The 27,963-nt window shown below is 43.1% G+C and overlaps 1 protein-coding gene across 7 annotated transcripts in view; it reads right to left on the reverse strand.

Annotated features, from left to right (window-relative positions):
- The window catches only part of CIT (citron rho-interacting serine/threonine kinase), a 277,393-nt gene that overhangs the window by 211,908 nt on the left and 37,522 nt on the right, over positions 1 to 27,963 (reverse strand). For all 7 annotated transcript variants that reach the window (XM_073582720.1, XM_073582725.1, XM_073582721.1 and 4 more), the window contains exons 4-9: positions 22,348 to 22,523; positions 9,535 to 9,636; positions 2,205 to 2,347; positions 733 to 826; positions 446 to 649; positions 199 to 352 (exon numbers count right to left, since the gene is read on the reverse strand). In XM_073582720.1, the coding sequence (XP_073438821.1) occupies positions 199 to 352; positions 446 to 649; positions 733 to 826; positions 2,205 to 2,347; positions 9,535 to 9,636; positions 22,348 to 22,523 (873 nt within the window). The remainder of the gene's footprint in view (positions 1 to 198; positions 353 to 445; positions 650 to 732; positions 827 to 2,204; positions 2,348 to 9,534; positions 9,637 to 22,347; positions 22,524 to 27,963) is intronic.

The raw sequence follows: 27,963 nt of genomic DNA on the forward strand, positions 1-27,963 counted from the left end.
TTTGATGCTATTTTGAAAACAAAGGCTGCTCACACTAAATGTTGATTTGATTTAGATTTCTCTTTTGTTCATTCAATTTGCATTTTCCTAACATACAATATTAAACTATTAAGACTTCTGTGTTTGAAAGCATTCATACCTTACAGATTTTTTTCTACATGAACCCCCACATAATATATATGTTTATGAATCACTCACTGTTTCGGATATTGTCCCAGTCAGCATTTACAAAAAATGGATGGCAGCACAAATCTTCATATTTCAATCTTTCCCTTTGCCCACAGAGTAAACTTTGAATAAGATCAAGAAAATTTTTGCTGATTTTGGGTTCATCTGGAAACTTTAGGAAACGCTGCAAAACCAGTTAAAGACAATTAAATGATGCAAAAGGTAATAACATTTAAAAAACATATCCAATAAAACCAAAAAAAAATCATTTAGTAACCTGAAAGTTCATGATGTTGTTAAATGTTTTTGTGGCTGTTCCTTCTGTAAATGGAGATTTTCCATAAAACATTTCATAAGCAATGATGCCTAGAGACCACCAGTCACATTCAGGACCATAAGGAGCTTTTCCATCCCCGTTCATCGCCATGAGCACTTCTGGAGCCATATAATCTGGTGTTCCAATGGGCAGCAGTGCATTCATCTGAAATGCGAGGCATGACATGTAATAGGACAGCAAAGTGCAGAGATCAGATTGTTATAGCCCAAGGAAGCCAATGTACTTACCACTTTATTTGATGTCAGCTTTGCTGCAGATCCAAAATCTACTAGTTTAATGTGACCAGTGCGATCAATGAGAATATTCTCTGGTTTAATATCTCTGTTGAATAAGACATAACATTTATTGTAAATAATGTTCTCACACAGGATTATGAAATCACTGTTTACTGTATAAAATAATGTCACCACTGGCAGATGCATTAAAGGGAATCTGTCAACATGGTGTGGTGGCTGAGACCCAAATTCCAGAGATGTATCACTTGATAGTCTTCATGGTGTAATTTTTATACAATCACAGTTTTCCTTGCTGCAGTTCTAGCAGTGTACAGAATGCTAAGCCCTGCACGACTGTCCACACCACTGGTTGGCAGCTTTCTGTGTACACAGTACATGGAAAGAAAACTGGTAATCACTGGTGGGGACAGGGTGACCAAGAGCAGGTGACTTGGAGTCAGAACGCACCTAATCTGTACGGACAACTTCTTGCTGATAAAACACTGCTTTTATTGAAACAGCAACATCAAGAATAGTAAATAACACATCATTGGAATCAGGCTAGCAGTCCGTACATTCTGCTGCTCACAGATTACATACAAATCTGCTGACAGATTCCCTTTATAGGCAAATGTTATTAGCGTCTAACAATGTGACCTTCACAAAAAGATAAATAGTGGAGCCAACACAAGCCAGAGGGACACGGTGCTTTCCTAATGCCACATTAACTTTAACCTTCTGATTGGTTGGGGTCACACAGATCAGACCCATCCAATCTTGTATTTATGGCATATCCTAACAAAGTTCAAAAGTCTTTTAGTGACAAGGGTTTTTTTCTTTAATAAAGTTTCATAAGTTTTCACCAATATCTTTAGCTACATGGGAGACAATACCCCCTTTTTTTATACCCATATTATACGGTATATAGGCCCAACCGCCTACGTTTTAGACACCGCGTTCAACATTGCAAGCAGAGGGGATGGGATTTATAAAAATCCAATGCCCACTGTGCTTCTATTTAATGCTGCGTATAATCAACAACAGAATGTCATTAGATGCGGTTAATCCACATGTACCTAAACACAAGGGCGGTAATTAGAGCGCAGCATTTTGGACGCTCATCCAAAACGCTATTATTTCTGAGTGTGGGTACGTAGCCTAACTCTCGAGTGCAGCCTTCAGCAGGCCCATAGGGAATGAATGGAGCATGAGCGCTGACGCTGTATTCTAAAGATAAAGATTCCCCGTTCTCTCAATTGGTGCAGGTCCATATGAATACCTAAAATAAAAATATATTTATTTAGCAATGTGACTTATATTAAAGGATAGCAGTCAGCAGATTTAATTCCTGGTTTACTTCTCCACAGTATATCTTCAGCATATTGCCCCCATTATGTTACTGCGTGCACCAACAAGCAGATGAATCACTGAACTAAACAAATGCTCAATTCAGATAAAATGTCCCTCTTTTCCCCGTTCCTCACCTGTGTACATATCCCAGCTGGTGAACACTATGAATCGCAAGGACTATTTCTGCCAAATAAAACTGGGCCATACTTTCATCAAACTGGTCATCATAGCGATTCAATAAGGACAGCAAGTCTCCTCCGGGTTGGTACTGCATAACCTACAGAATTTGACATGTTACCGTCATTTTTTTGATAATATAATGAAGTTGCCTAAAAATTGCATTAAATAAAAATCAAATCATGAAGATCATAAACAAAATATAATAGCTTACATTAGGGAAGGGCAGTTTCTCTTATTTCAGCTTCAGTTAAATTATTCATACTTCTCCAGAATATCTAAATACCTACCGTATTTATCAGAAGTATAGGCCATATCCAACAAATGTGCCATAAAGGTCTTTGGCTGGAATAGCCCTTTAAGTAAACATTATGCTGGAATTTTCCACTGTGATCTCGCAAATACATAAGATACAGGTGCTTCTGACAAAATTAAAATATCATCAAAAAGTAAATTCATTTCAGTTCTTCAATACAAAATGTGAAACTCGTATATTATATAGAGTCATTACAGAGTGATCTATTTCAAGAGTTTATTTCTGTTAATGTTGATGATTATGGCTTAGAACCAATGAAAACCCAAAAGTGCGGCATGGCATGGAGGCGATCAGCCTGTTGCACTGCTGAGGTGTTATGGAAGCCCAGGTTGCTTTGATAGCAGCCTTCAGCTCGACTGCATTGTCAGATCTGGTGTCTCATCTTTCTCTTGGCAATATGGGGTTAAGGTGAGGTGAGTCTGCTGGCCAATCAAGCACAGTGATACTGTTGTTTTTAAACCAGATATTGGTACTTTTGGCAGTGTGGACAGGTGCCAAGTCCTGCTGGAGAATGCATTTTCCATTTCCAAAAAGCTTGTCAGCAGAAGGAAGCATGAAGTGCTCTAAAATTTCCTTCTAGACGGCTGTGCTGACTTTGGTCTTGATAAAACAAAGTGGACCTACACCAGCAGATGACATGGCTCCCCAAACCATCACTGATTGTGGAAACTTCACACTAGACCTCGCATCTTAGCATGGATTGTATGTCTCTCCACTCTTCCTCCAGACTCTGGCACCTTGATTTCCAAATGAAATGAAAAATTTACTTTCATCTGAAAACAGCACCTTGGACCACTGAGCAACAGTCCACTTCTTTTTCTCCTTGGCCTAGGTAAGACGCTTATGGCGCTGTCTATTGGCCATGAGTGGCTTGACACAAGGAATGCGACACTTGTAGCCCATCTCCTGGATACGTCTGTTTGTGGTGACTCTTAAAGCAATGACTCCAGCAGTACTCCACTCCTTCTGAATCCCCCCCAAATTTTTGAATGGCATTTTTTGCACAATCCTTTCAAGGCTGCGGTTATCCCGGTTTCTTGTGCACATTTTTCTACCACACTTTTTCCTTCCACTCAACTTTCCATTAACCCCTTTCCTACAATGGACGTAATATTCCGTCCATGTGACCCTGGACCTAATTCCCATGGACGGAATATCACGTCATAGCGATCAGCAGCGCCCACGTGGTGAGCGCCGCTGATCGAGGCTGGGTGTCAGCTGATTATCACAGCTGACACCCGGCACAATGTGTCAGGGGCGGTCACGGACCGCCCCCGACACGCTAACCCCTTGCACACCGCGATCAAACACGATCGCGGTGTACCGGGGGTTAAAGGGAAGCATCGGCAGGAAGGGGGCTCCCTCCGTGCTTCCCTGAGCCCCCCCCCACAGCAGTGCAATGTGCAGCTGTGGGGGGCTCTATCCCTGCAGGTCCCCGGATCCAAGATGGCAACGTGGACCTTCGGCGGCCTGCAGGGAGCTGGTTTCCTCAGTGCCTGCAAAGCGCAGGCATGAGGAAGTCTGCTTCAATGCATGTGACAGATCGCTGATCTGTCACAGTGATCTGTGATGATCAGCGATCTGTCACAGGACAGTGATGTCCCACCTGGGACAATGTAATAAAGCTTTTTAAAAGAAAAAAAAAAAGAAAAAAGTGTAAAAATAATTTAAAAAAAAAAAAAATCGCTAAATTAAAAAAAAAAAAAATAAAATATTCCCTAATAAATTCATTTTTTGGAAATAAAAAAAAAAAAAAAAAAAAACAATAAAAAGTACACATTTGGTATCGCCGCGTCCGTAATGACCCGCCCTATAAAATTGTGCCATTAGTTAACCCCTTTAGCGAACCCCTTAAAAAGTAAAAATAAAAAACGAAGCAAAAAATAATGATTCATTATCATACCGCCGAACAAAAAGTGCAATAACGCGCGATCAAAAAGACGCATATAAATATGCATGGTACCGCTGAAAACGTCATCTTGTCCCACAAAAAACGAGCCACCATACAGCGTCAACAGTGAAAAAATAAAAAAGTTATAGCTCGCAGAATAAAGCGATGCAAAAATAATTATTTTTTATATAAAATTGTTTTCATTGCATAAAAGCGCCAAAACATAAAAAAACGACCTAAATGAGGTATCGCTGTAACCGTACTGACCCGAAAAATAAAAGGGCTTTATCAATTTTACCGCACGCGGAACGGTGTAAACGCACCCCCCAAAAGAAATTCACGAAACGCTGGCTTTTGTTCATTCTGCGTCCCAAAAATCGGAATAAAAAGCAATCAAAAGATGTCACGTGCCCGAACATGATACCAATAAAAGCGTCAACTCGTCCTGCAAAAAATAAGACCTCACATGACTCAGTGGGTCAAAATATAGAAAAATTATAGCTCTCAATATGTGGTGATGCAAAAACTATTTTTACAATAAAAAGCGTCTTTTAGCGCGTGACAGCTGCCAAATATAAAAACCGCCATAAATAGTAAATCAAACCCCCCGTTATCACCCCCTTAGTTAGGGAAAAATAATAAAATTAAAAAAAAGTATTTATTTCCATTTTCCCATTAGGGTTAGGGCTAGGGCTGAGATTAGGGTTAGGGGTGTGTTGGGGTTAGGGTTGGAGTTAGAATTGGGGGGTTTCCACTGTTTGGGCACATCAGGTGCTCTCCAAATGCAACATGGCGTCTGATCTCAATTCCAGTCAATTCTGCGTTGAAAAAGTCAAATGGTGCTCCTTCCCTTCCAAGCTCTGCCATGCGCCTACTCAGGCTAAATTGCAAAACAACTTTTGGGGTCCAATTTCTCCTGTTACCCTTAGGAAAAAAAAAATTGGGGCAAAAAGATCATGTTTGTTGAAAAAATACGATTTTTTTATTTTCACACCCAGTCGTTATAAACTTCTGTGAAGCACTGGGGGGTTCAAAGTGCTCACCACACATCTAGATAAGTTCCGTGGGGGGTCTAGTTTCCAAAATGGGGTCACTTGTGGGGAATTTCAATAGTTTAGGTACTTCAGGGACTCTCCAAACGCACATGACATCCGCAGACCATTCCATCAAAGTCTGCATTCCAAAACGTCACTACTTCCCTCCTGAGCCCCGACGTGTGCCCATACAGTAGTTTTCTCCCACATATGAGGTATCAGCATACTCAGGACAAATTGGACAACAACTTTTGGGGTCCAATTTCTCCTTTAACCCTTGGGAAAACAAAAAAAAATGGGGACTAAAAGATCATGTTTGTTGAAAAAAATACGATTTTTTATTTTCACACCCGGTCGTTATAAACTTCTGTGAAGCACTGGGGGGTTCAAAGTGCTCACCACACATCTAAATAAGTTCCTTGGGGGGTCTACTTTCCAAAATGGTGTCATTTGTGGGGGGGTTTCCACTTTTTTGGTACATCAGGGGTTTTCCAATCGCGACATGGTGTCCGATCTCAATTCCAGCCAAAAAAGTCAAATGGCGCAGCTTCCCTTCTGAGCTCTGCCATGCGCCCAAATAGTCGTTTACACCCACATATGGGGTATCAGCGTACTCAGGACAAATTGTACAATAACTTTTAGGGTCCTGTTACCCTTGGGAAAATAAAAATTGGGGGTGAAAAGATCATTTTTGTGGAAAAAATATGCTTTTTTAATTGTACCGCTGTACGTTATAAGCCCTTGTGGGTTCAAAGTTCTCACCACACATCTAGATAAGTTCCTTGGGGGGTGTAGTTTCCAAAATGGGGTCACTTGTGGGGGTTTCCACTGTTTAGGTACATCAGGGGCTCTCCAAACGTGACATGGCGTCCCATCTGAATTCCAGCCAATTTTGCATTGAAAAAGTCAAACGGCGCTCCTTCCCTTCTGAGCTCTGCCATGCGCCGAAACAGTGGTTCCCCCCACATATCAGGTAACAGCGTACTCAGGACAAACTGCACAATAACTTTTGCAGTCCAATTTCTCCTGTTACCCTTGGTAAAATAAAAAAATTGAACCTGAAGTATTTTTTTTGTGAAAAAAAGTTAAATGTTCATTTTTTTTTAAATATTCAAAAAAATTCCTGTGACGCACCTGAAGGTTTAACAAACTTCTTGAATGTGGTTTTGAGCACCTTAAGGGGTGCAGTTTTTAGAATGGTGTCACTTTTGGGTATTTTCTATCATATAGACCCCTCAAAGTGGCTTCAAATGTGATGTGGTCAGTAAAAATAAAATGGTGTTGCAAAAATGAGAAATCGCTGGTTAACTTTTAACCCTTATAACTTCCTAACGAAAAAAAAATTTTGGTTCCAAAATTGTGCTGATGTTAAGTAAACATGTGGGAAATGTTATTTATTAAGTTTTTTGTGTGCCGTATCTCTGTGATTTAAGGGCATAAAAATTCAAAGTTGTAAAATTGCAAAATTTTAAAAATTTTCGCCAAATTTCCGTTTTTTTCACAAATAAACGCAAGTTATTTGAATTAAATTTTACCACTAACCTGAAGTACAATATGTCACGTGAAAATAATGTCAGAATCACCGGGATCCATGGAAGCGTTTCAGAGTTATTACCTCATAAAGGGACAGTGGTCAGAATTGTAAAAATTGGCCCGGGAGTTAACACGCAAACCATCCTTGGTAGTGAAGGGGTTAATATTCTTGGATACAGCACACTGTGAACAGCCAGCTTCTTTAGCAATGACCTTTTGTGGCTTACCCTCCTTGTGGAGTTTGTCAATGATGGCCTTCTGGACATCTGTCAATTTAGAAGTCTTCCCCATGATTGTGGAGCCTAATGAAACACACTAAGGGACGTTTTTAAACGCTTAGGAAGCCTTTGCAGGTGTTTTTGTTAATTATTCTAATTTACTGAGTTAATGACTTTTGGGTTTTCATTGGCTGTAAGCCATAATCATCAACATTAATAGAAATAAACACTTGAAATAGATCACTCTGTTTGTAATGAGTCTGTATATATGAGTTTCACTTTTTGTATTGAAGAACTGAAATAAATTAACTTTTTGATAATCTAATTTATTTAGAGAATAAGGACATGTGAAGTTAAAGCAAAGCAGAGGTTCTCAAAGAGAGGATCAAAGTGTTTGCAGAGGAAATGTCTTGCTGATCACAGCTCTTTCCGTGGAAAATCAGCTGCCATACTCAAGGTGCTGTTGATCTAAATGTTTGGCCCCGATAAAATAAAATGAAAAAAACTATACTCACCTCCCGTGCTGGCGCCTTTTCAGCGGTGTGAGCACTCACGGTCCAAGGGCTATAATGCGGTTGTTGACATGAGACCCCGACATCCAATCAGCGCTGGCATTGCTGTCCCAGTCTTTGAACAAATTGAACAAGAAGAGGAAGCCCTGGCTGCAGCTGATCTCACTTCCTCTTCATGTTCAATTCGACAAGAGGCAGGGGACAGTGACACCAGCGTTGACTGGGCGCCAGGGTCTCATGTCACAACAGCATGGAAGCTCCCGGGAGAGAGTGGGAACGGCACCAGCACGAGAGATGAGTATTGGCTTTTTTATTTTAATCAGGGCAAAGAGTGGGGTATGAGAAGAAGTTGTCCAAGTAGTGGACAACTTTTTTTTAAAGAAAGCAAAACCAGAGACACTGCCACTATTCACACTAGGTAGGTTTTACCGTTAGTGTAATTACTGTCTCAAATGGGTACACCTTGCCATGGCGGGACAGCTTTATACTTTTTTGATCAAAATAGTGTTTACCAAGTACCCTATGTTATTTAATGCACTTGCTTTTTTACTTATTTATTTTCATTAGGGTATATACACACATTGTTTTTTCCTTTGGTTTTGCTTGCTTTTATGGCCAGTGTGAACATGCTTTTACATCATGCATGTCATTCAAGTCTACTCCTGTTCAGTTTTTTTGGTTTTTCTTCAGCATTTTTGTATTCAGTACAAATAGGGTGTGGCCTCCTTTCTACTGAGCTGTGTAGTTCACTTATCGTCCCTCTGAAGCTGGGTGTCCGTTTGGGACCCAGAGACTCTGCCACTATTCACACTAGGTAGGTTTTACCGTTAGTGTAATTACTGTCTCAAATGGGTACACCTTGCCGTGGTGGGACAGCTTTATACTTTTTTGATCAAAACAGTGTTTACCAAGTACCCTATGTTATTTAATGCACTTGCTTTTTTACTTATTTATTTTCATTAGGGTATATACATTGTTTTTTCTTTTGGCTTTGCTTGCTTTTATGGCCAGTGTGAACATGCTTTTACATCATGCATGTCATTAAAATCTACTGGAGTTCAGTTTTTTGTTTTTTTAAAGAAAGTCTATAAGCCCAATATGACTGTTCAAACCAAGCACATGTACTCAAGTGAACCCTTTGCATGGCACCTCCCAATCTACATATATTCTATATCTGCTCTTCTTTCACTCCTGTAAAGGAAGAGTTGTCAAAGGAATGGGGGGAGGATAAATGCAAAAGAAGTATGGTTGAAGGGGAATTGAACTCTTTGTTGATGCCAAGGGTGCTCTGAGCAACCGTGCATGATTTTCACAATCATTTTATGTTGACAGACTCCCTTTTAACTCCTAATTCACACACGATTTTACGGCTACTACAAAAAAACAAGAATTTTAAGTATTTTATAAATGTGTTATTTCGGTGGCATATTTCATTCTTATAATTTTTTACATTCTTATAAATTGTTTTTCCTATCAACAGAAGATATCATCATTATAAGACAAGCCTAAAAGACCAACAATTAAAAACAAAGCATTTTCATTATAGAGCACATGTATGGCCATGCATGATTTATCTAAATTGTCTAAAGAAAACACAGCTTCACTTTAAATTTGTATAATCTGCCCAGTTTGTGACAAACCACTCTTACAGAGTTCTGATCTCTCATCATATTATGTGGATATATAGTATGTATTGAGCTGACAGTTTTGCTCTGCAACTGAATACCAATTCGATTTGACCTCTGTGGATGCTGCATTTGCATTCATTAGACAGGTTACTTACTAGGTAAAGGTGCTCCTTATCCTGAAAGGCATAGTGTAGTGCTGGTATCCATGGACTATTATGGTTACTTAATATATTTCGTTCTTCTTCAAAGAAAGAAACCTAAGCAAAGTAGACAAGTAAATACCATTGAACCTTATGAAATATTTCATTTCAACCTTATCAATACACAACTTTTTATTATGCCACCACAAACATCTATACAGATCTATTTAGCCTTTATTCACAATTCAATATTTTGATCAGTATTGTATGCGAAAACCAGACGCGTTTGCAAAACACAGATCAGGTTTGTGCTTATTTGTAAATTTCATTCTTGGTTTTGGCATACAAACACATACAAACTACTGACCAAATACTGATGTGTGAGGCTGTGTGCACACGCTGCGGATTAGGTGCGGATTCATCCGCGCGGATTTTGCAAAATCCGCAGGTGAAACCGCAGGTCAAAAGACCTGCGGTTTTACCTGCGGATTGCTCTGCGGTTTTGCCCTGCGGTTTTTCATCTCCTCAAATGGAGGAGATGGCAAACCGCAGGAGAATCCGCAGAAAGAATTGACATGTCAATTTTTTCTGCGGATTGAAAACCGCAGATAATCCGCGCGGAAAATTCCGCACCGTCTGCATTGCGGTTTTTAATTCCCATAGGGAATCATGGTACTGTACACCACAGCAGAAACTGCTGCGGGTCCGCAGCGGCCAAAACCGCTGCGGAACCGCAGCAAAATCCGCAGCGTGTGCACACAGCCTGAATGAGCACTTAAAGGGGTATCCAGTACTTTGTATAAAACCTACCTGTCGTGCCCAGGGCCATTCTTCACTGGCACAAAGTTGTCACAGGCCGTTCGTACCTGCGATTCAGCTTCCTCTGTTGACATCACGTTGACAGAACAGCGGCTTCTTCTCTGCTCTGCTCTGTTGATGGGCCGTGACTGCCAAGATCCTGCTGACTTGACAGCTGGCTCTCCCAGTTCAGCATCAGGGACCCGGCTGTCTATCATAACAAAGTCAACACAGTAGAGCGAAAAAGAAACCGCAACTCTGTTGATGTGATGTCAGCAGAGGCAGCAGAATTACTGGCTGGAGCAGTCTGTGACTGCTCTATGCCGGCAAAGAACGTTACCGGGCACAACAGGCAGGTTTTAAACAAAATCCTGGATATCCCCTTTACAGTGATTTTCCAATTATAGACATTTGTTGCAGATGTAAAGCTGTTAAAGCCTTAAACCAATCATAGGGATATAAAAGACCTGACACATCACATACCCATAGCCAGGTGTGGATCAATCAAGGTCAGGTCTAAGAGGTAGCAATAGTATGCTGGAGAGGTGGGTGCACACAATTAAAACAAGATTATGGGTACTCACCGTAAAATCTGTTTCTCAGAGCCTTCATTGGGGGACAAAGGAAGCCATGGGTGTATGCTGCTGCCACTAGGAGGTTGACACTATTCAAAAAAAGTAGCTCCGCCCCAGTAGTATATACCCACCAACTAGCAGAAGGCTACTCAGTTAGTGAGAAAGCAGTAGGAGAAGTAGAGAACATAACACCACAAACTTAAACAGAAAACAAGGGCGAGTGCTGTATCCCCCAATGAAGGCTCCGAGAAACAGATTTTACGGTGAATACCCAAAATCTTGTTTTCTCTCTCGCTTCATTGGGGGACACAGGAAACCATGGGACGTCCCAAAGCAGTTCCTAGGGTGGGAAGAAGTATCATATCCTCAAGGCCAAGCTCAAGTCACTGCGAGTTGCAGGACCATTCCACCAAGGATCAATCACATCTGATGAAGCATGAGTGTGAACATTGTAGAACTTGGTAAATATATGAATGGAAGTCAATGTAGAAGCTTTGCAGAGCTACGAGGCCTACGCCTGATGGCGAACTACCCAAGAGTCCTAATCGAACACGTGGAGTGTGCCGTGATACCCCGTGAGTGTGCTGTACATCTGAGACGGTAAGCTTCCAGAACAGTGGAAAGAAGTCCTCGAGCAATGGTAGGCCTGAACACAGGGAGACCTTCTCGTAGACCCTCTGGGATGATGAGCAGACAATCTGAGTGCCGGAAGGGCTCAGTCCTGAACAGGTAAGCGCGTAGAGCTCTCACAAGGTCCAGTTTGTTAGAGACCACTCTTTGTGAGAGTGAGACGGACAAAAGGATGCAAGTACGATATCCCTGAAAACGGGAAACCACTTAGTGAAGAGCAAGTATACTCGTTGTTAGGGTCTCCCCGAGCATGCTCGGGTGTCCTCCGAGTATTTTGACGTGCTCGGAGATTTAGCTTTCGTAGTCTCAGCTGCATGATTTGCGACTGCTAGACAGCTTGAATACATGTGTGGAATGCCTATTTGTTAGGGAATTACCACATGTATTCAGCCTGTCTACAAGTCGCAAATCATGCAGCTGAGACGACCAAATCTAAATCTCCAAGCACGCCAAAATACTCGGAGATCACCCGAGCATGCTCGGGGACATCCGAGCAACAATGCTACTCGCTCATCACTAGAAACCACCTTAGGAAGGAAGGACGGAACCAGACATAGGACCCCTTTGTCCTGGTGAAAAAACAGGTACAAAGAGCCACAGGAAAGCGCCGCTAGCTCTGGAACCCGACTATTGAGGAGACAGAGACCAGGAAGACGCCCTTCCAGGAAAGTAACATGAAAAGCTCAAAAGGAGATTTTTGTAGGAACTTGAGCACTAGATTAGTATCCCAGGAGGGTCAGTAGGGGGGAAATGGAGTGAGCGACACCTTGATGAATGTCTTAAGCTGTCGGCGAACAGTCAGATTCCATGAAAAATAGAAAGTGCAGAAACTTGTCTCCTAATAGAAGCAAGGAACCGTCTGGAATTCAGACCCCACTGTAGAAAGGACAAAATAGATGTGAAGTAAAAAAAAAAAACCATCGGAGTCACCCGATGGGTCTCACACCAGCGAAACAAATGCCTTCTATGTACGATGGTACTATGGTGCATGTGAAAGGATGAAGGCTTCCTTGCTTTGATCATGGTGTGTATGACCTGTTCCTGTTAAATTGAGTGACGCAGAAACTGGTGAAAGAGGGGTCCCTACAAAAGAAGGTTCGGGAGATCCGGAAGTCTCCACGGCGTATCCACCAGAAGGTTGATTAACTCTGCCCACCAGGGACTTCGAGGTCAATCCATAGCGATGAGTATGATGGATATTCCTTCCGCTTTTATCCTTTTGATTACTCTGTGAATCATCGATAGGGGTGGAAACAGGTATGGAAGGAAGACTTGTGTTCAGGGTATTGCTGGTGCATCGGATTCGAACGCTAGAAGGTCATGAGATTGGGACACAAACTGAGGAACCTTGTGGTTGAGTCTGGACAGCATGATGTCAACATCCGTGGTCCTTCATCTGAGACAGATCCTGTGAGAAACTGACGGATTCAGCGACCATTCGCCTGCGGCGAGACCCTCTCGGATGAGAAGTCTGCCGTCCAATTTTCGACTCCTAGGATGTGCACCGCGGAAATTGCTGGGACATTCTGTTCAGCCCAAGACAGTATCCAAGCGACCTCTGACATCGCTGCCCAACTTAAAGTTCCCCCTTGATGATTGCCATAGGCCACAGCTGTGGCATTGTGGAGCTGGACTCGAGTTGGCTATCTTTGGAAAAGTTCCAGGATTTAGATAGGGAGAGAAGACTCCTGGGCTGACCACTGAACCTGGACCGTCCAATCTTGGAACACTGCTCCCCAGGCCAAGAAGACTGGCGTCCGTCATTACTATCTTCCGACAAATGGGCAGAAAGGACTTCCTGAGATGGACCGATTGGGAACACTTCCACCATTCAAGGGACAGTTGTACCCATGAGGGGACTGAGACACCTATCCAGGGAACAGGGCAATCCTGTCCCATCTAGCTATAAGGAAGAGTTGAAGAGGGCACATGAAGAAGTGAGCAAACTGGACTGTTTCCATTTAAGCAACCATCTTGCCTAGATCACCCATGAAGAAGCAGAGGGAGCGGGGAGAGCGACCTTTGAGAAACGGAACCACACGCATAAGTGCTAGAGACTTTTCTTTGGGTAAGAAAATATTTGTCCGGGCGGTATCGAAAAAATTCCCAGGAACACAAGACATTGTTCTGGAATCAGAGATGACCTCGCGATATAGATGATCCAGCCCAGACGGGAAAGAGTGTGTAGGGTGATCCGTACACTATCCTGGCACTCCAAGGGTGTTGCGGCCCTGAAGAGTATGTCTTCTAGATAATAAAGGACGGGGATGCCCCTGCTGCATAGAATGGCCATCGCTGTCGCCATTACTTCCCTAAACACTCCGGGGGCGTTGGCTCGGCCAAACGGCTGCTCTGTGAATCAGAAGTGAAGTCTTTGTTGAATGTCCATTGAGAAGAAGTCGTCTTCCGTCTCCATGGAAGATACCTTGGATCAAAGGAACTCCATCTTGAAGTGACGCAGGCGCACATATTTGTTTAGTAATTTGAGGTCCCAAATGGGCGAACTGAGCCGTCCATCTTGGGGACCAGAAACAGGTTTGAATAAAAACCTGAGAAACGATCTCGTGTGGGAACGGAGACAGTAACGCTGCCTTGAAGAGGAAGTCGACAGCCTTGAAGAAACCCGGAATGAGAGAGGCAGTCTTCGGTGGACGAGAATCGAAAAAGGAAAAGAAATCGAGGGAGAGTGGAAAACTCTATCTTGTAACCATAGGAGACGACACCTTGGACCCAAGGCGACGTCGACTACGGATAGCCGTTCATCTTGGAACTGAAGGAAACGACCGCCCACCCTGAGAGACCTTCTAGGTGGGGGCGACCAGTCATGCTGCTGAGGAGAATCTGTTGGAGCCTTACCAGGTTTGAGCAGGTCTTGAGCGCCAGTTCAGAGCTGGTTTAAGAGAGGGCCTTTTCCTTTGTTGACGCACCGGTGATTTGTCCTGTCTGGGGTTACTCTGTGGTGGGAACCTCTGAAAGAGCGAAAGGGAACAGTACGACGGGGGCGTACATTTGGCTCTCTGTTGGAGTAGAGATGTACTCCTTCCTCCCGTGACGTTGGATATAATCCTGTCCAGCTCTTCTGAAAAGAGCCGAGAACCGTGGAAGGGGAGGCCTGTGAGGGACTTCTTTGAAGCGGAGTCTGGGTTCCAGGCTTTTTGCCAAAAGACCCTGCAGATAGAGATGTTGCCGGCTGCTATGGCTGAGCAGGCGGCTGCATCTAAGGACGCAGAGTAGAGGCATTTTCCCGCGTGGCCGATGTGGTCCGCCAGCTCACCTGAAGGGGCAACAGAGATGATACCTTGGCAATGTTTCACCCAGGTGGAGACCACCTTGGCTTCCCAGGTAGCCACAAAGGACGGGCCGACGGACAAACCCGCGGCCTCAAAAGCGGACTTGGCCAGAGATTCAATGTGTACGTCACAGGGTTCCTTTGGGGAGGAACCATCAGAGGGAGTCTAGCGTTTGTGGCTGGCCGTGAGACAGGAGGGTCCATGGAGGGAGACGCTGCCCATTTTTTAAACACGTCAGTTGCAAAAAGGATACAGGACGCTCAAGCGTTTTCTTCTCTGGAAACGCTTGTCTGGGCGCTGCCATTCCACCGCGAAGATCCTGTTGAACTCGTCGTGTTTGGCAAAGGCAAGGGGAGGTCGCTCCATTTTCCTGAAAGACACAGTCAGTTCAGAGAGAGAGATCCCAGTGTCTTTAACATCAAGAGTCTCATTAATGGCGACAATTAAACTGATTCAGAACGTGGTCTCACTCTAGCGCCTATGGAGCGTCAGATGATAGCCGTGTCCGGGCGGAGATGATGAGCTGGACAATGAGCTCATACTGGCATGCGTTTGGGAACTTGTGGACTTCCTGCGCGTAATGCTCTTTAGGTATGCCAGGGGTTAACAGTCGACGCATCTGAGGGGGGTAGCTGAGACCCACTGGCAGGGGCAGGATTAGGAAGCCATTCCAAAACCAGACCAAGGTGTGAGATACCTTGGTTAGGTCAGCTATTGACTGAGATAGAGATGACTCCCACTTAGGAGGGGGCGCACTCTAGTTGCAAGCAGGAAGGGGCTCCTGAGAAGACTAATTAGATATTTTGCAATTATGGCAAAGGGAGAGGTCTGACCAGAGGGTAACTTCTTGTTGCAGGAGAAACAAGTAAAGTGTATTACAACGGGAGGATGATGGGAGTTAAACTCCCTAGAGTTAGGCATAGATAGCTGGAAGAGAGACTATGAGCCCAGGAATATATGCCAGGGATGAGAGATCCCGGTCTCTAGGGGGGAGAGCGGAGTGACCCATTACACTTTGTCGCCCAGAATCACAAGCTGTGTCTGAAAAATAGAAATCATTAATAAAACACAACAAAAACCTAAAAGTAGATACGGGGTGGAGAGCCGCCCGTGTCCACCTCCTACTGACACAAAGCTAAAATGAGTAGCCTTCTGCTAGTTGGTGGGTATATACTGCTGGGGAGGAGCCAACTCTTTTTTGCATAGTGTCAACCTTCTAGTGGCAGCAGCATACACCCATGGTTTCCTGTTTCCCCAATGAAGCGAGAGAGAAAAGGGAGTCTGTACACTGAACTGTTTCGCCTCGCCAGGGTGGCACCAAGTGCCTGTGCTTCGTTTGAACAGTCAAACTATGCTGACAGACACCATTTAAAGGAATTCTCACAGTGCGATCGAGCCCCCTAAACAGTATCTATGGGCATGTAGGTCATAGGAACCTGAAAAAAATGATACCTTGATATCTGCAATCCAATGTTTTATTCTGGTGAAATCCACTATTTTCTTAATATGTAAAAGAGCTGTTATGATCTATTGGCCAAACATAGATCTCCCTCAGAATCCATCTCCAACGCTCATGTTAAAGGGAATCTGTCACCTCATTTTTGGCCTATGAGATGCAGCCACCACCATCAGGGGCTTATCTACAGCATTCTGTAATGCTGTAGATAAGCCCCCGATGTAACCTGAAAGATAAGTTTTGGAAGTGCATTGAGCAGCAAGGTGGTGTGCTGGTAAAAAAGGAAAAAAAAAAAAAAAAAAAACTCTTTTAAATCTTCTTCCTGAGCGAGTGTGAACGAGCTGAGTGTGACCTGAGCGTAAGTGCGAACTGTGGTAAGTGTGTGACTTGAAATTCAGTGACTTTAGATTCAGGGAGTTTCCAAGGGAGGTCTTACTGAATTGCTGTTATATTAATACTTTTTTTTTTTTTTTTTTAATTTATTTTTGCTTATCTTATTGTCTGGTGCAATCCCCATTAAGATGTGCTCCACTATTGCCAATGCCATCCAGTGCACGTCTTGCCGCATGTATGAAATCCTTGAACGGTCGAGGGTGCATACTGCTGTGCGAGATGTGAGCACGTTGTGCATTTGGAAGCCCAGATACTGGATCTAAATGTGCAGCTGGCAACACTGAGATCCATAGACATTATGGAAAGGAGTCTTCTGCTCACTGAGCAGACGCTCAATGGGATAGATGAGGGGGGGGATGCTAGGTTGGAGCTGCAGGACAATGAAGCAGCTAGCTGGGTGACAGTTAGAAGGCGGGGTAGAGGGAAGAGCACCAGGGAGGCTAGTCCTGATCTGGCACACCCCAATAAGTTTGCTAAGTTGGCAGATGAGGGGAGTGTTAGTGCAGGAGTAGCACTGCTGCAGCAAGGCATGTCCTCTGAAAGCCGGAGGAGTGTCTGCTCCAGTAAGGGGGGAAATAGGAGAGCAGGGCAGGCCAGACAGGTTCTGGTAGTGGGAGACTCAATTATTAGGGGAACAGATAGGGCAATCTGTCACAAAGACAGGGATCGTCGAACGGTGTGCTGCCTACCTGGCGCTCGAGTCCGACACATCGCTGATCGGGTTGACAGATTACTGGGAGGGGCTGGTGAGGATCCAGCGGTCATGGTGCACATTGGCACAAATGACAAAGTTAGAGGTAGGTGGAAGGTCCTTAAAGATGATTTCAGGGAATTAGGCTGTAAGCTTAAAGCAAGGACCTCCAAGGTGGTATTTTCGGAAACACTTCCTGTACCACGTGCCACACCAGAGAGGCAACGGGAGATTAGGGAGGTTAATAAGTGGCTCAGGAATTGGTGTAGGAAGGAGGGGTTTGGGTTCCTGCAGAACTGGGCCGACTTCTCAGTTGGCTACAGGTTCTACGCTAGGGACGGGCTGCACCTCAATGGGGAGGGTGCCGCTGTGCTGGGGGAGAAAATGGCTAGAAGGTTGGAGGAGTGTTTAAACTAGGGACGGGGGGGGAGGGTATTCCTTTTATAGGAGGGGAAGACAGTGGAGATAGAGACCTGGGCACAAATAATGACATTGGGGGTGGAGGTGGCATGGGGGGTGAGGTTAGAACAGTTAATAATTTAAGAAAGAATAGAGGTACAGAGAGATACATAAAGTGCATGTATACTAATGCCAGAAGTCTCGCCAACAAAATGGAGGAATTGGAGTTAATGTTGTTGGAACATAATTATGACATGGTGGGGATATCTGAGACATGGCTGGATGAGAGCCACGACTGGGCGGTTAATTTACAGGGCTATAGTCTGTTCAGAAATGACAGGACAAATAAGCGAGGGGGAGGCGTGTGTTTATATGTAAAATCATCCTTAAAACCCATCCTTCGTGATAATATATATGAATCTAATGAAAATGTAGAGTCCCTGTGGGTAGAGATAAGGGGAGGGGGGAAAAATAATAAATTACTGATAGGGGTTTGTTATAAATCTCCAAAAATAATGGAAGCTACAGAGAATATCCTCATAAAGCAAATAGATGAAGCAGCGACTCAAGGAGAAGTCATTATTATGGGGGACTTCAACTACCCGGAAATACATTGGGGAACCGAAACCTGCAGTTCCAGCAAGGGTAATAGGTTTCTGACAACGATGAGAGACAATTACCTTTCACAACTGGTTCAGGACCCAACAAGAGGGGGGGCACTGCTAGACCTAATATTAACCAACAGGCCAGACCGCATATCAAATGTAAGGGTTGAGGGTCACTTGGGTAATAGTGATCACAAATTAATAAGTTTTCATATATCCTTTAATAAGATGTGTAGTAGAGGGGTTACAAGGACACTAAACTTCAGGAAGGCAAATTTCCAACGGATGAGAGATGATCTTGGTGCAATTAACTGGGACGATATCCCGAGACATAAAAATACACAAAGAAAATGGGAGACATTTATTAGCATCCTGAATAGGACCTGTGCACAATATATACCGTATGGGAATAAACATGCGAGAAATAGGAGGAAACCACTATGGCTAAATAGAGCTGTAAGGGGCGCAATAAGAGATAAAAATAAAGCATTTAGAGAATTAAAGCAAGTAGGTAGTGATGAGGCATTAAATAAATACAGAAGATTAAATAAATTCTGTAAAAAGCAAATCAAGACAGCAAAGATTGAGACAGAGAGACTCATTGCCAGAGAAAGTAAAAATAATCCCAAAATATTCTTTAACTACATAAATAGTAAGAAGCTAAAAAATGATAGTGTTGGTCCCCTTAAAAATAGTCTGGGTGAAATGGTGGATGAGGATGAGGAAAAAGCCAATATGCTAAATAACTTTTTTTCAACAGTATTTACACAAGAAAATCCATGACGGATAACATGATCAGGGATAAAAATTCTCCATTAAATGTCACCTGCTTAACCCAGCAGGAAGTACGGCGGCGTCTACAAATCACTAAAATTGACAAATCCCCGGGCCCGGATGGGATACACCCCCGAGTACTGCAGGAATTAAGCACATCTTTAAAGATTCCATAATAACAGGGTCTGTACCACAGGACTGGCGTATAGCAAATGTGGTGCCAATATTCAAAAAGGGGACAAAAACTGAACTTGGAAATTATAGGCCAGTAAGTTTAACCTCAACTGTGGGTAAAATCCTGGAGGGTTTTCTAAGAGATACTATACTGGAGTATCTGGAGAAGAATAACCTTATGACCCAATATCAACATGGGTTTACAAGAGACCATTCCTGTCAGACTAATCTGATAAGCTTTTATGAAGAGGTAAGTTCCGGACTGGACCAAGGGAATGCAGTGGACGTGGTGTACATGGACTTTTCAAAAGCTTTTGATAAGGTGCCACACAAAAGGTTGATACATAGAATGAGAACAATAGGGATAGGGGAAAATATGTGTAGGTGGGTTAAGAGCTGGCTCAGGGATAGGAAACAAAGGGTGGTTATTAATGGAGCACCCTCGGACTGGGTCACGGTTAGCAGTGGGGTACCACAGGGGTCAGTTTTGGGCCCGCTTCTTTTTAACATATTTATTAATGACCTTGTAGGGGGCATAGAGAGTAGAATTTCAATATTTGCAGATGACACTAAACTCTGCAGGGTAATTAATACAGAGGAGGACAATTTTATATTACAGGAGGATTTATGTAAACTAGAAGCTTGGGCTGATAAATGGCAAATGAGCTTTAATGGGGATAAATGTAAGGTCATGCACTTGGGTAGAACGAACAAGTTGTATAATTATGTGCTTAATTGTAAAACACTGGGCAAAACAGTCACTGAAAAAGACCTGGGTGTATGGGTGGACGACAAACTCACATTTAGTGGCCAGAGTCAAGCAGCTGCTGCAAAGGCAAATAAAATAATGGGATGCATTAAAAGAGGCATAGATGCTCATGAGGAGAACATAATTTTACCTCTATATAAGTCACTAGTGCGACCACACTTAGAATACTGTGTACAGTTCTGGTCTCCGGTGTATAAGAAAGACATAGCTGAACTGGAGCGGGTGCAGAGAAGAGCGACCAAGGTTATTAGGGAACTAGGGGGTCTGCAATACCAAGACAGGTTATTACACTTGGGGTTATTTAGTTTGGAGAATCGAAGGCTTAGGGGTGATCTTATTACAATGTATAAATATATGTGGGGACAATACAAAGACCTTTCTAATGATCTTTTTACTCTTAGACCTGTGACGGGGACAAGGGGGCATCCTCTACGTCTGGAGGAAAGAAGGTTTAAGCATACTCACAGACGCGGATTCTTTACTGTAAGAGCAGTGAGACTATGGAACTCTCTGCCATATGATGTTGTAATGAGTGATTCACTACTAAAATTTAAGAAGGGACTGGATGCCTTTCTTGAAAAGTATAATATTACAGGGTATATACACTAGTCTCCTTAATATTGCGTTGATCCAGGGAGCTAGTCTGATTGCCGTATGTGGAGTCGGGAAGGAATTTTTTTCCCCAATGTGAAGCTTACTGTTGCCACATGGGGTTTTTTTGCCTTCCTCTGGATCAACATGTTAGGGCAAGTTAGGATAGGATATGGGTTGAACTAGATGGACTTAAAGTCTCCCTTCAACCTTAATAACTATGTTACTATAATATACTCACCCTGGCGTTCCGGTCCGATGGGTGTCACAGTCCGGTGCCTCCCATCTTCTAGAGTCCTCTTCTTACTTCTGCTGTGGCTTCTGCGCAGGCGTACTTTCTCTGCCCTGTTGAGGGCAGAGTAAAGTACGGCAGTGCGCAGGCCCTCTCACACCCACGGCACCCGACTCCGGCCCACGGTGAGTAAAATCTAACTTGTTTTTCATCTCTTTCAGGTTACATCGGGTGCTTATCTACAGCATTACAGAATGCTGTAGATAATCCCCTGAAGGCGGTGTCCGCAGCTTATAGGCCGAAAATGGGGTGACAGATTCCCTTTAAATGAAAGGGGAGTTACCAGTGTGAGACACGTAGATAAGGAGAGCAGACTGTCAGTCATTACATGTCTTAGGCTAGTTTCACACTAGCGCTTTTGAGCGTAGCGACTGCCTGCGCCCCCCAGTGATAAAGATAGGGGACGCAGGACGCATGCAGCGTCATGCGCCGGTAGGCGGAGCTACCGGCGGAGGCGCGGCAGGGGCAGGGCTTAGCGGCGGCCGTGCGCAGGCCGTCGCTGCGCTCAAAAGCGCTAGTGTGAAACTAGCCTCACACTGGTAAAGTCACCTTTCAATTAAATTAACTCTGGAGGCAGATGCTCAGGGAGATCAGTGTCCGGCTCATAGATCTTAACAGTTCATTTTCATATTAATAGAACTGTGGATTTTTCTGGAATAAGATGTCAGATATCAAAGTATCATTTTATTCAGCTTTCTATGACTTACATGCTCTTATAGACTGCTTAGGAAGGTTGATCCTGCTGACAGATTCCCTTGAGTGTTCGCTCTTACTGGCATATAAATCGGACGAGTGGAATCCGGAAAAAAAAAAAACTAGATTGCACTCGGTCCGCGGTGCAAATTTGCATATTTTTTCTCAGCTGTATTCAACATGAGAAATCAGATACTGTAAGAAGAAAAAAATGCATGCCATGCAGACCATCAATATGGCATCCGATGTTAACAGATAAATTACAATTTTGTAGAATAAGAAACGGTAAATTGTCCCGTAAAGAATTAATAGCTGACAAGTAAAAAAATTGATTATAAAAAAAAGTAGCAAAACAAGGCTCTGCTTACGATAGACATTTCGGACCAGCGGATTGGCTGTGCCACTGGCTGGGAACATGCACTCTCCCATGCTGCTAGCAGAGGCAGATTTACTTCTACATTACAGAAGTGCAGGGAAAATTAAGCTAAAAAAAAAATTCACTCTATACTTCAGAAGAGATGTTTTTTAGTAAGATGTAATAGCAAAGTTACTTCTTTTTACAAGTACTTTGCAATTATAACAATTTAAGAAGAGTATACAATCCCTTTTAACTACAGCTAAGTTCATCATACATCCCTATGTAAAAGCCCCAAATCGCAGCCTTTTTTAGTATATTAAAAAAAAAAGCTACAAAAAACCTGCTCCTGTGCAAGAAGGGCTTTCTTCTTCATCACTTTCATAGCATATATGTCTCCGGTAGGCTTCTCCTTGACAACATGTACATCTGCAAAGTGACCACGTCCGATTACATTCTTTACTTCAAAATCCTTAATGTTGGGCTGCAATTCACGCAACTCTGCAATGGTTTCTGAATCTAGAGAAATACAACAAGTATATACACTGATCAGCTATAGAACACGGAGAAGATTTAATGTCATCTCGTGATAATGGCACATGTCAAAATGTGGCATAAATGAGGCAGTGAGTGAACAATTAGTCCTTGAAGTTGATGTATTCAAAGTTGGAAAAATAGGCAAGAACCTGAGCAATTTGACAAAGGCTTCTTGGTGATGGCTACACAACTGGGTCATCTTATGAGATGTACCTGGTATAGAGTGGACAGCACCTACTAAAAGCAGGTCAAGAAAGGACAACTCTGTACAGTTGAAAGCACATAAAATGGACAGGAGCATCAAAACTGGACCTTAAGGGTATGTGCACACGTTGCGGATTCTTGAGGTTGCAGTAGTCAAGGCAGGAGATGTTAAGGGCATGGACTAGGGATTTTGCAGGTTCTTGGTTGAGGAATTTACAGATCCAGGAAATATTTTTGAATTGAAGTCGGCAGTAAGTGGAAAGGGCTTGGATATGTGGTTTGAAGGAGATATCAGTGTCAAAGATTACCCCAAGGCAGCGAGCTTGTGGGACTGGGGAGAGTGTGCAGCCATTTACTTTAATGTATAGATCCATTGGGGGGCTTGAGTGAGATGGGGGAAATATGATGAATTCTGTTTTGTCCATTATTAAGTTTTAGAAATATAGTGGAGAAGAAGGATGAAATAGACAGACATTGTGAGATTCTGGTGAGTAAGGAGGTGAATTCTGGTCCAGAGAGGTAGATCTTTGTGTCATCAGCATAGAGGTGATACGAAAAGCAGTGATAATTCTATGAGCTATCTGAGGCCGAAGGTGTAAATGGAGAAGAGCAGGGGCCCTAGGACTGAACCTTGTGGGACTCCAACAGGGGGCGAGGTGAGGAGGTGATGTGAGTGGGAGACGCTGAATGTCCGGTCTGTTAGGTATGACAAGATCCAAGATAGGGCCAAGTCAGTGATGCCAAGAGATGAGAGGGTCTGTAGTAATGGGGAATGGTCTACTGTGTCAAAGGCAGAAGACAGGTCCAGGAAGAGGACAGAGTAGTGTCGCTTGGCTTTGGTGGTTAATAGGTCATTGGGGACCTTAGTTAGGGCAGTTTCAGTGGAGTGATGCGGCCGGAAGCCAGATTGCAAGCGGTCGAAGAGGGAGCAAGAAGAGAGGTGGGAGGACAGTTCAAGGTGGACATGTTGTTCTAGTAGTTTTGAGGCATAGGGGAGAAGTGATATGGGGCGATAGCTAAATACATAGGGGGCTTTTGAGAATAAGTGTGATTGAGGCATGTTTAAAGCTTGAGGGGAAAACACCAGTTAGTGATAGGTTGAAGAGATGGGTTAGGATTGGGATGACTGTGGCGAGGTTATGGATGAAGTGGGATGGAATCGGATCAAGTGCGTAGGTAGTGAGGGTAGAGTCGATCTTCTGTAATGGTGGAGAAGTTGGTTTTGGAGAAGGGCTGAGCAGTTAGGAGGAAGGCCTCCGGGGGTTGTCGACCAAAACTGTCTCTGATGTTATCAATCTTCTGCTTGAAAAATGAGGCTAAATCTTCGGCCAAGTTGAGTGGAGAGGGAGGGGGTGCTAGGGGTCGGAGTAGAGAATTGAAAGTGTTGAATAACTGTTTAGGGTTGTGTGACTAGGAGGATATGAGAGATGAGAAGTATGTTTGTTTTGCTGCAGCGAGTGTGGCCTTGAAAGTAATGAGGGACCGTTTGAATGCGTTGAAGTGCTCATTGGAGTGGGATCTTTTCCATCTCTGACCATCCACTTTTCTATCTCATACTTTGACCTAAACATTGTTGTAGGGCAAGTATGTCCTTTCACGGAAATTATATCCATTAAAGGCATTGACTTCTCATCAAATCTCAATACGATACACGACCGGCTCCAGGTTGTTGTGGGCCTCTTTAAGTATTATGGGCATCACAAAGTCCTCCATACAGTACTATAGGTACCACATAATCTTCCATACAGTATTATGGGCACCACATAGTCCTCCATGCTGTATTATGGGCACCACATAATCCTCCATACAGTATAATGTACCTCATATATTGCTCCATTTAGTATAAAGGGTACTACATAGGCCTCTCTCCAGTATAATGGGCCCCACATATATTGCTCCATACAGCATAGTGGGATCCATACATAAAGAATAATCAAATACTCACCTCTTCCTGTTCCCCCGCTGCTCTGGTCTCCTCAGCGCCTTCTGACCCTCTGCACTGCTCGGCACAGAGGGCGCGTTGTAGTGATGTCATCAAACCCTCTGTGCTGAGACGTCACCGAGCTCAGACACAGAGAGGGAATGATGTATTGGCATCCTCCTCCTGAGTCACAGGCCCCCCCCCACGTCAAGTGCTGGTGTTCATCACGCCAAGTGGGCCCCCATATTCGCCCACGGCCTCGGCACTTGCCCGGGTGCATCAGGTGGTGTCACCAGCCCTGCCAGCACTTGTGGGATGTGCTGCAAGAACAAGTCTCATACATGAAGAACTTATGTAACAATCTGCTGCTATAGTCTAGGTGGCATATACCACTGGACACCTTCAGATGCCTTACCTTAAAACCACACTGAGGCACATCTATTACAATTATGATTAAAAATGTGAATTATTAATCATCTAGAGTGTGGCCAAAAATACATCAAGGACAATCCAGGGATAGATCGCTACTGAAACCGTAACACTTAAGAAAAAAACAAGATCAATAATCCCACAAGAGTGTTTCAAAAAATACAAAAAACTTTATTCAATATAATAAAGATACAAGACGAGGGCGGGAGGAAAAGATGAAAAACATGCACATGCGAGCAAAGGGGCGCACATGATGAGAAGGTATACAATATTGAACATCAATCAATCTGAACAAAAGCACAGTGTTACCCTACTCTATTGCACATTCTCAAATGGCTTAGTGAGAACCACTGGCAAGCATCATATTATGATTACATACAATTATACATCAACCATCAATAATATACCTGGTCAGATGGCCGGGAAAGTACAGCAGTGCGCCCTCCCCGACGCGGGTTTCGGCTGACAGAGCCTTTGTCAAGGGACAGTGAAGAACCCCTTACAAAGGCGCCACCACCAATGGAAGCGCAGCGCCCACTATGTGTGATGTATGTGTTGTTGCAGCAACCAAGATGCCAAAACGGCATAGGATGAGAGATGTCAATTTTCATCCTTACAGACGTATGCAGTTCAAATCACCAGAACACAAAAGGACTGATAAAAAGGTAATGAACTTGAGTAGTCATAAACTCACAGATACTGATCTTTCACTTTTGAGTAAGGAATTAACTTTTTCTCCCAAGGCCGGTTTTGACACATTTATGGCTATTAAGGATCTGGACCTTTTTGCTAGATCATTAATGTTCAAAAGACATTTTTTGATCCTCATCTGCATACTTTATTCCCTACAGAGGAGGAACCAATAGCATTGCAAGATCTTGAAGACTTAGCCACTGAACACAATTCCAGCAAAGGAGGTAAGATCCCCTCATCCATTACGAATAAATCCAAGAAGTTCCCGCCCCTTTCATCATGCACTAGCATTGATCTCTTTATTCAGGTTGTCACAAATGACTTCCTAAGAATTTGGCGGGGGGGTTGGTAGTGCGTGATAACCTGAGATGAGCGGGCTACATTCGATGTCCTGCGTACTCTTCCTGATGCAGCTGATAAAGGGGGCAATATTGTTATTTGGCCCAAATCCATTATGAAGGGGAGAAGCTTAAACAGCTTAATAATAAAACATGCTATAAACGCCTAACGTACAATCCCTTGCGGTCCTTTACAGGACATTTATTAAGAATTTTGAATACCGCAGTTAGTAATGGTGCTATCACAAAGGAGCTGGCTTCGACACTACAAGTATGGGAACCAACAATTTCAACTATGTACTTGTTACCCAAGATACATAAAAATATGGAGATTCCCCCAGGACATACAGAGTCATTTCAGGGTCATGGAGCTACTTGGAAAACATCAATCGCTGGATTGATTCTAAATTACAGCCATCGGTGGAATGTCTTCCTTCCTGTTAGATACGGGTGAGCTCCTGAAAAGGGTGGACAGTCTTCACATAGGTCAGGAAATGCTGCTGGTCACAGGAGATATATAACCAAATACAAATGGTGGTCAAAAGTAAATCGCACTTCCTATCTTAACTGTAAATCCAAAAAAGAGGAAGTCAAAAAGCAAATAATTACGTGCAGTAAAAACATTTTATTTAGACAAATAGTAAATAAAAATAAGGAGAATAATCAAGAGAGTGTGAGAGCACTCAGATGGTGGTAGTTTTTTATTCCTTTATTATACTAGCTCCTCTGGTCTGGAGTACTTTCACTACACGATTGATTTTGTACTACTGTATTTTTCTCCTTGTTTACTGCGGTTTGACCACGTTTTGTAATATTTAGATTTTTGGTACTCCTGCGCAATGTGATACTCTCTTGATTCTTCTCATTTTTATTTACTATTTGTCTAAATAAAATTTGCTTTTATTGCACATAATTATTCGCTTTTTGACTTCCTCTTTTTTTGGAATTATGGTCACAGGGGATGTCGAACCCCTGTATACCAACATTAGACACACTGATGGTCTAGCAGCTACCAGGTATTATCTTAAACCCTTAATGACAGCCAATACGTCTTTTTACTGACCTGAGATATAACAGAATCTCATCCCCATACAGGTGACAATCCAGCAGCTGTCGGCTGTCCACTATAGCTGACAACTTGCTGTATCACAAACGATCAGTGTTAGCACCGTCTATATCTGTTTAACCCCTTAGTTACTGCAGGCAAAAGTGACTACATCGGAAAAATGGTTAAAAGATTGTGGGGGCTTCCGCTTTAATCTAATTGATACACCGAGATTATGATTGTGTGATCCTGATGTTTGCCATAGCAGTTCATGGCCAAATAGCGGCCTTAGAGTTTCCCGGCTATAGCGGTCAGTTCAGAAGTTAGCGACATTTAGGTGGCAAACTAACACTTTTTCATTCCTGCTATACCACTTTGCATTAATTCCTAAAAATCACCTGAAGGGTTAATAAACTACCTGACAGAAGTTTTCAATATGTCAGGGGGTGCTGTTTTTCAAATGGTATCACTTTTTGGGCATTTCCAATATATAGCACCCCCAAAGTCACTTCAAACCTGGATAGGTCCTTCAAAAAATAAATTTTGTAACTTTCCTTGAAAAAATGAAAAATTACTGCTACATTTTTAAACATCCTAAAAGCCTAACAAAATAAATTAGCGTTTTAAAAATGGTGCTGATGTAAGGCAGACATGTGGGAAATGTTACTTATTATAATGTTTGTGTGTGGTGTGACTATCTGGATTAAAGGGATCATTGGCCTGATTTTGGAGCTCCTTGAGCTTTCTTTGACACATTTTTTTCACTTTTAAGGAATCCTTCTACCTGCAGCT

Source organism: Dendrobates tinctorius, unplaced genomic scaffold (genome assembly GCF_039654945.1).
Source record: "Dendrobates tinctorius isolate UK_male_01 unplaced genomic scaffold, ASM3965494v1 ptg000073l, whole genome shotgun sequence".
Classification (NCBI taxonomy): domain Eukaryota; kingdom Metazoa; phylum Chordata; class Amphibia; order Anura; family Dendrobatidae; genus Dendrobates; species Dendrobates tinctorius.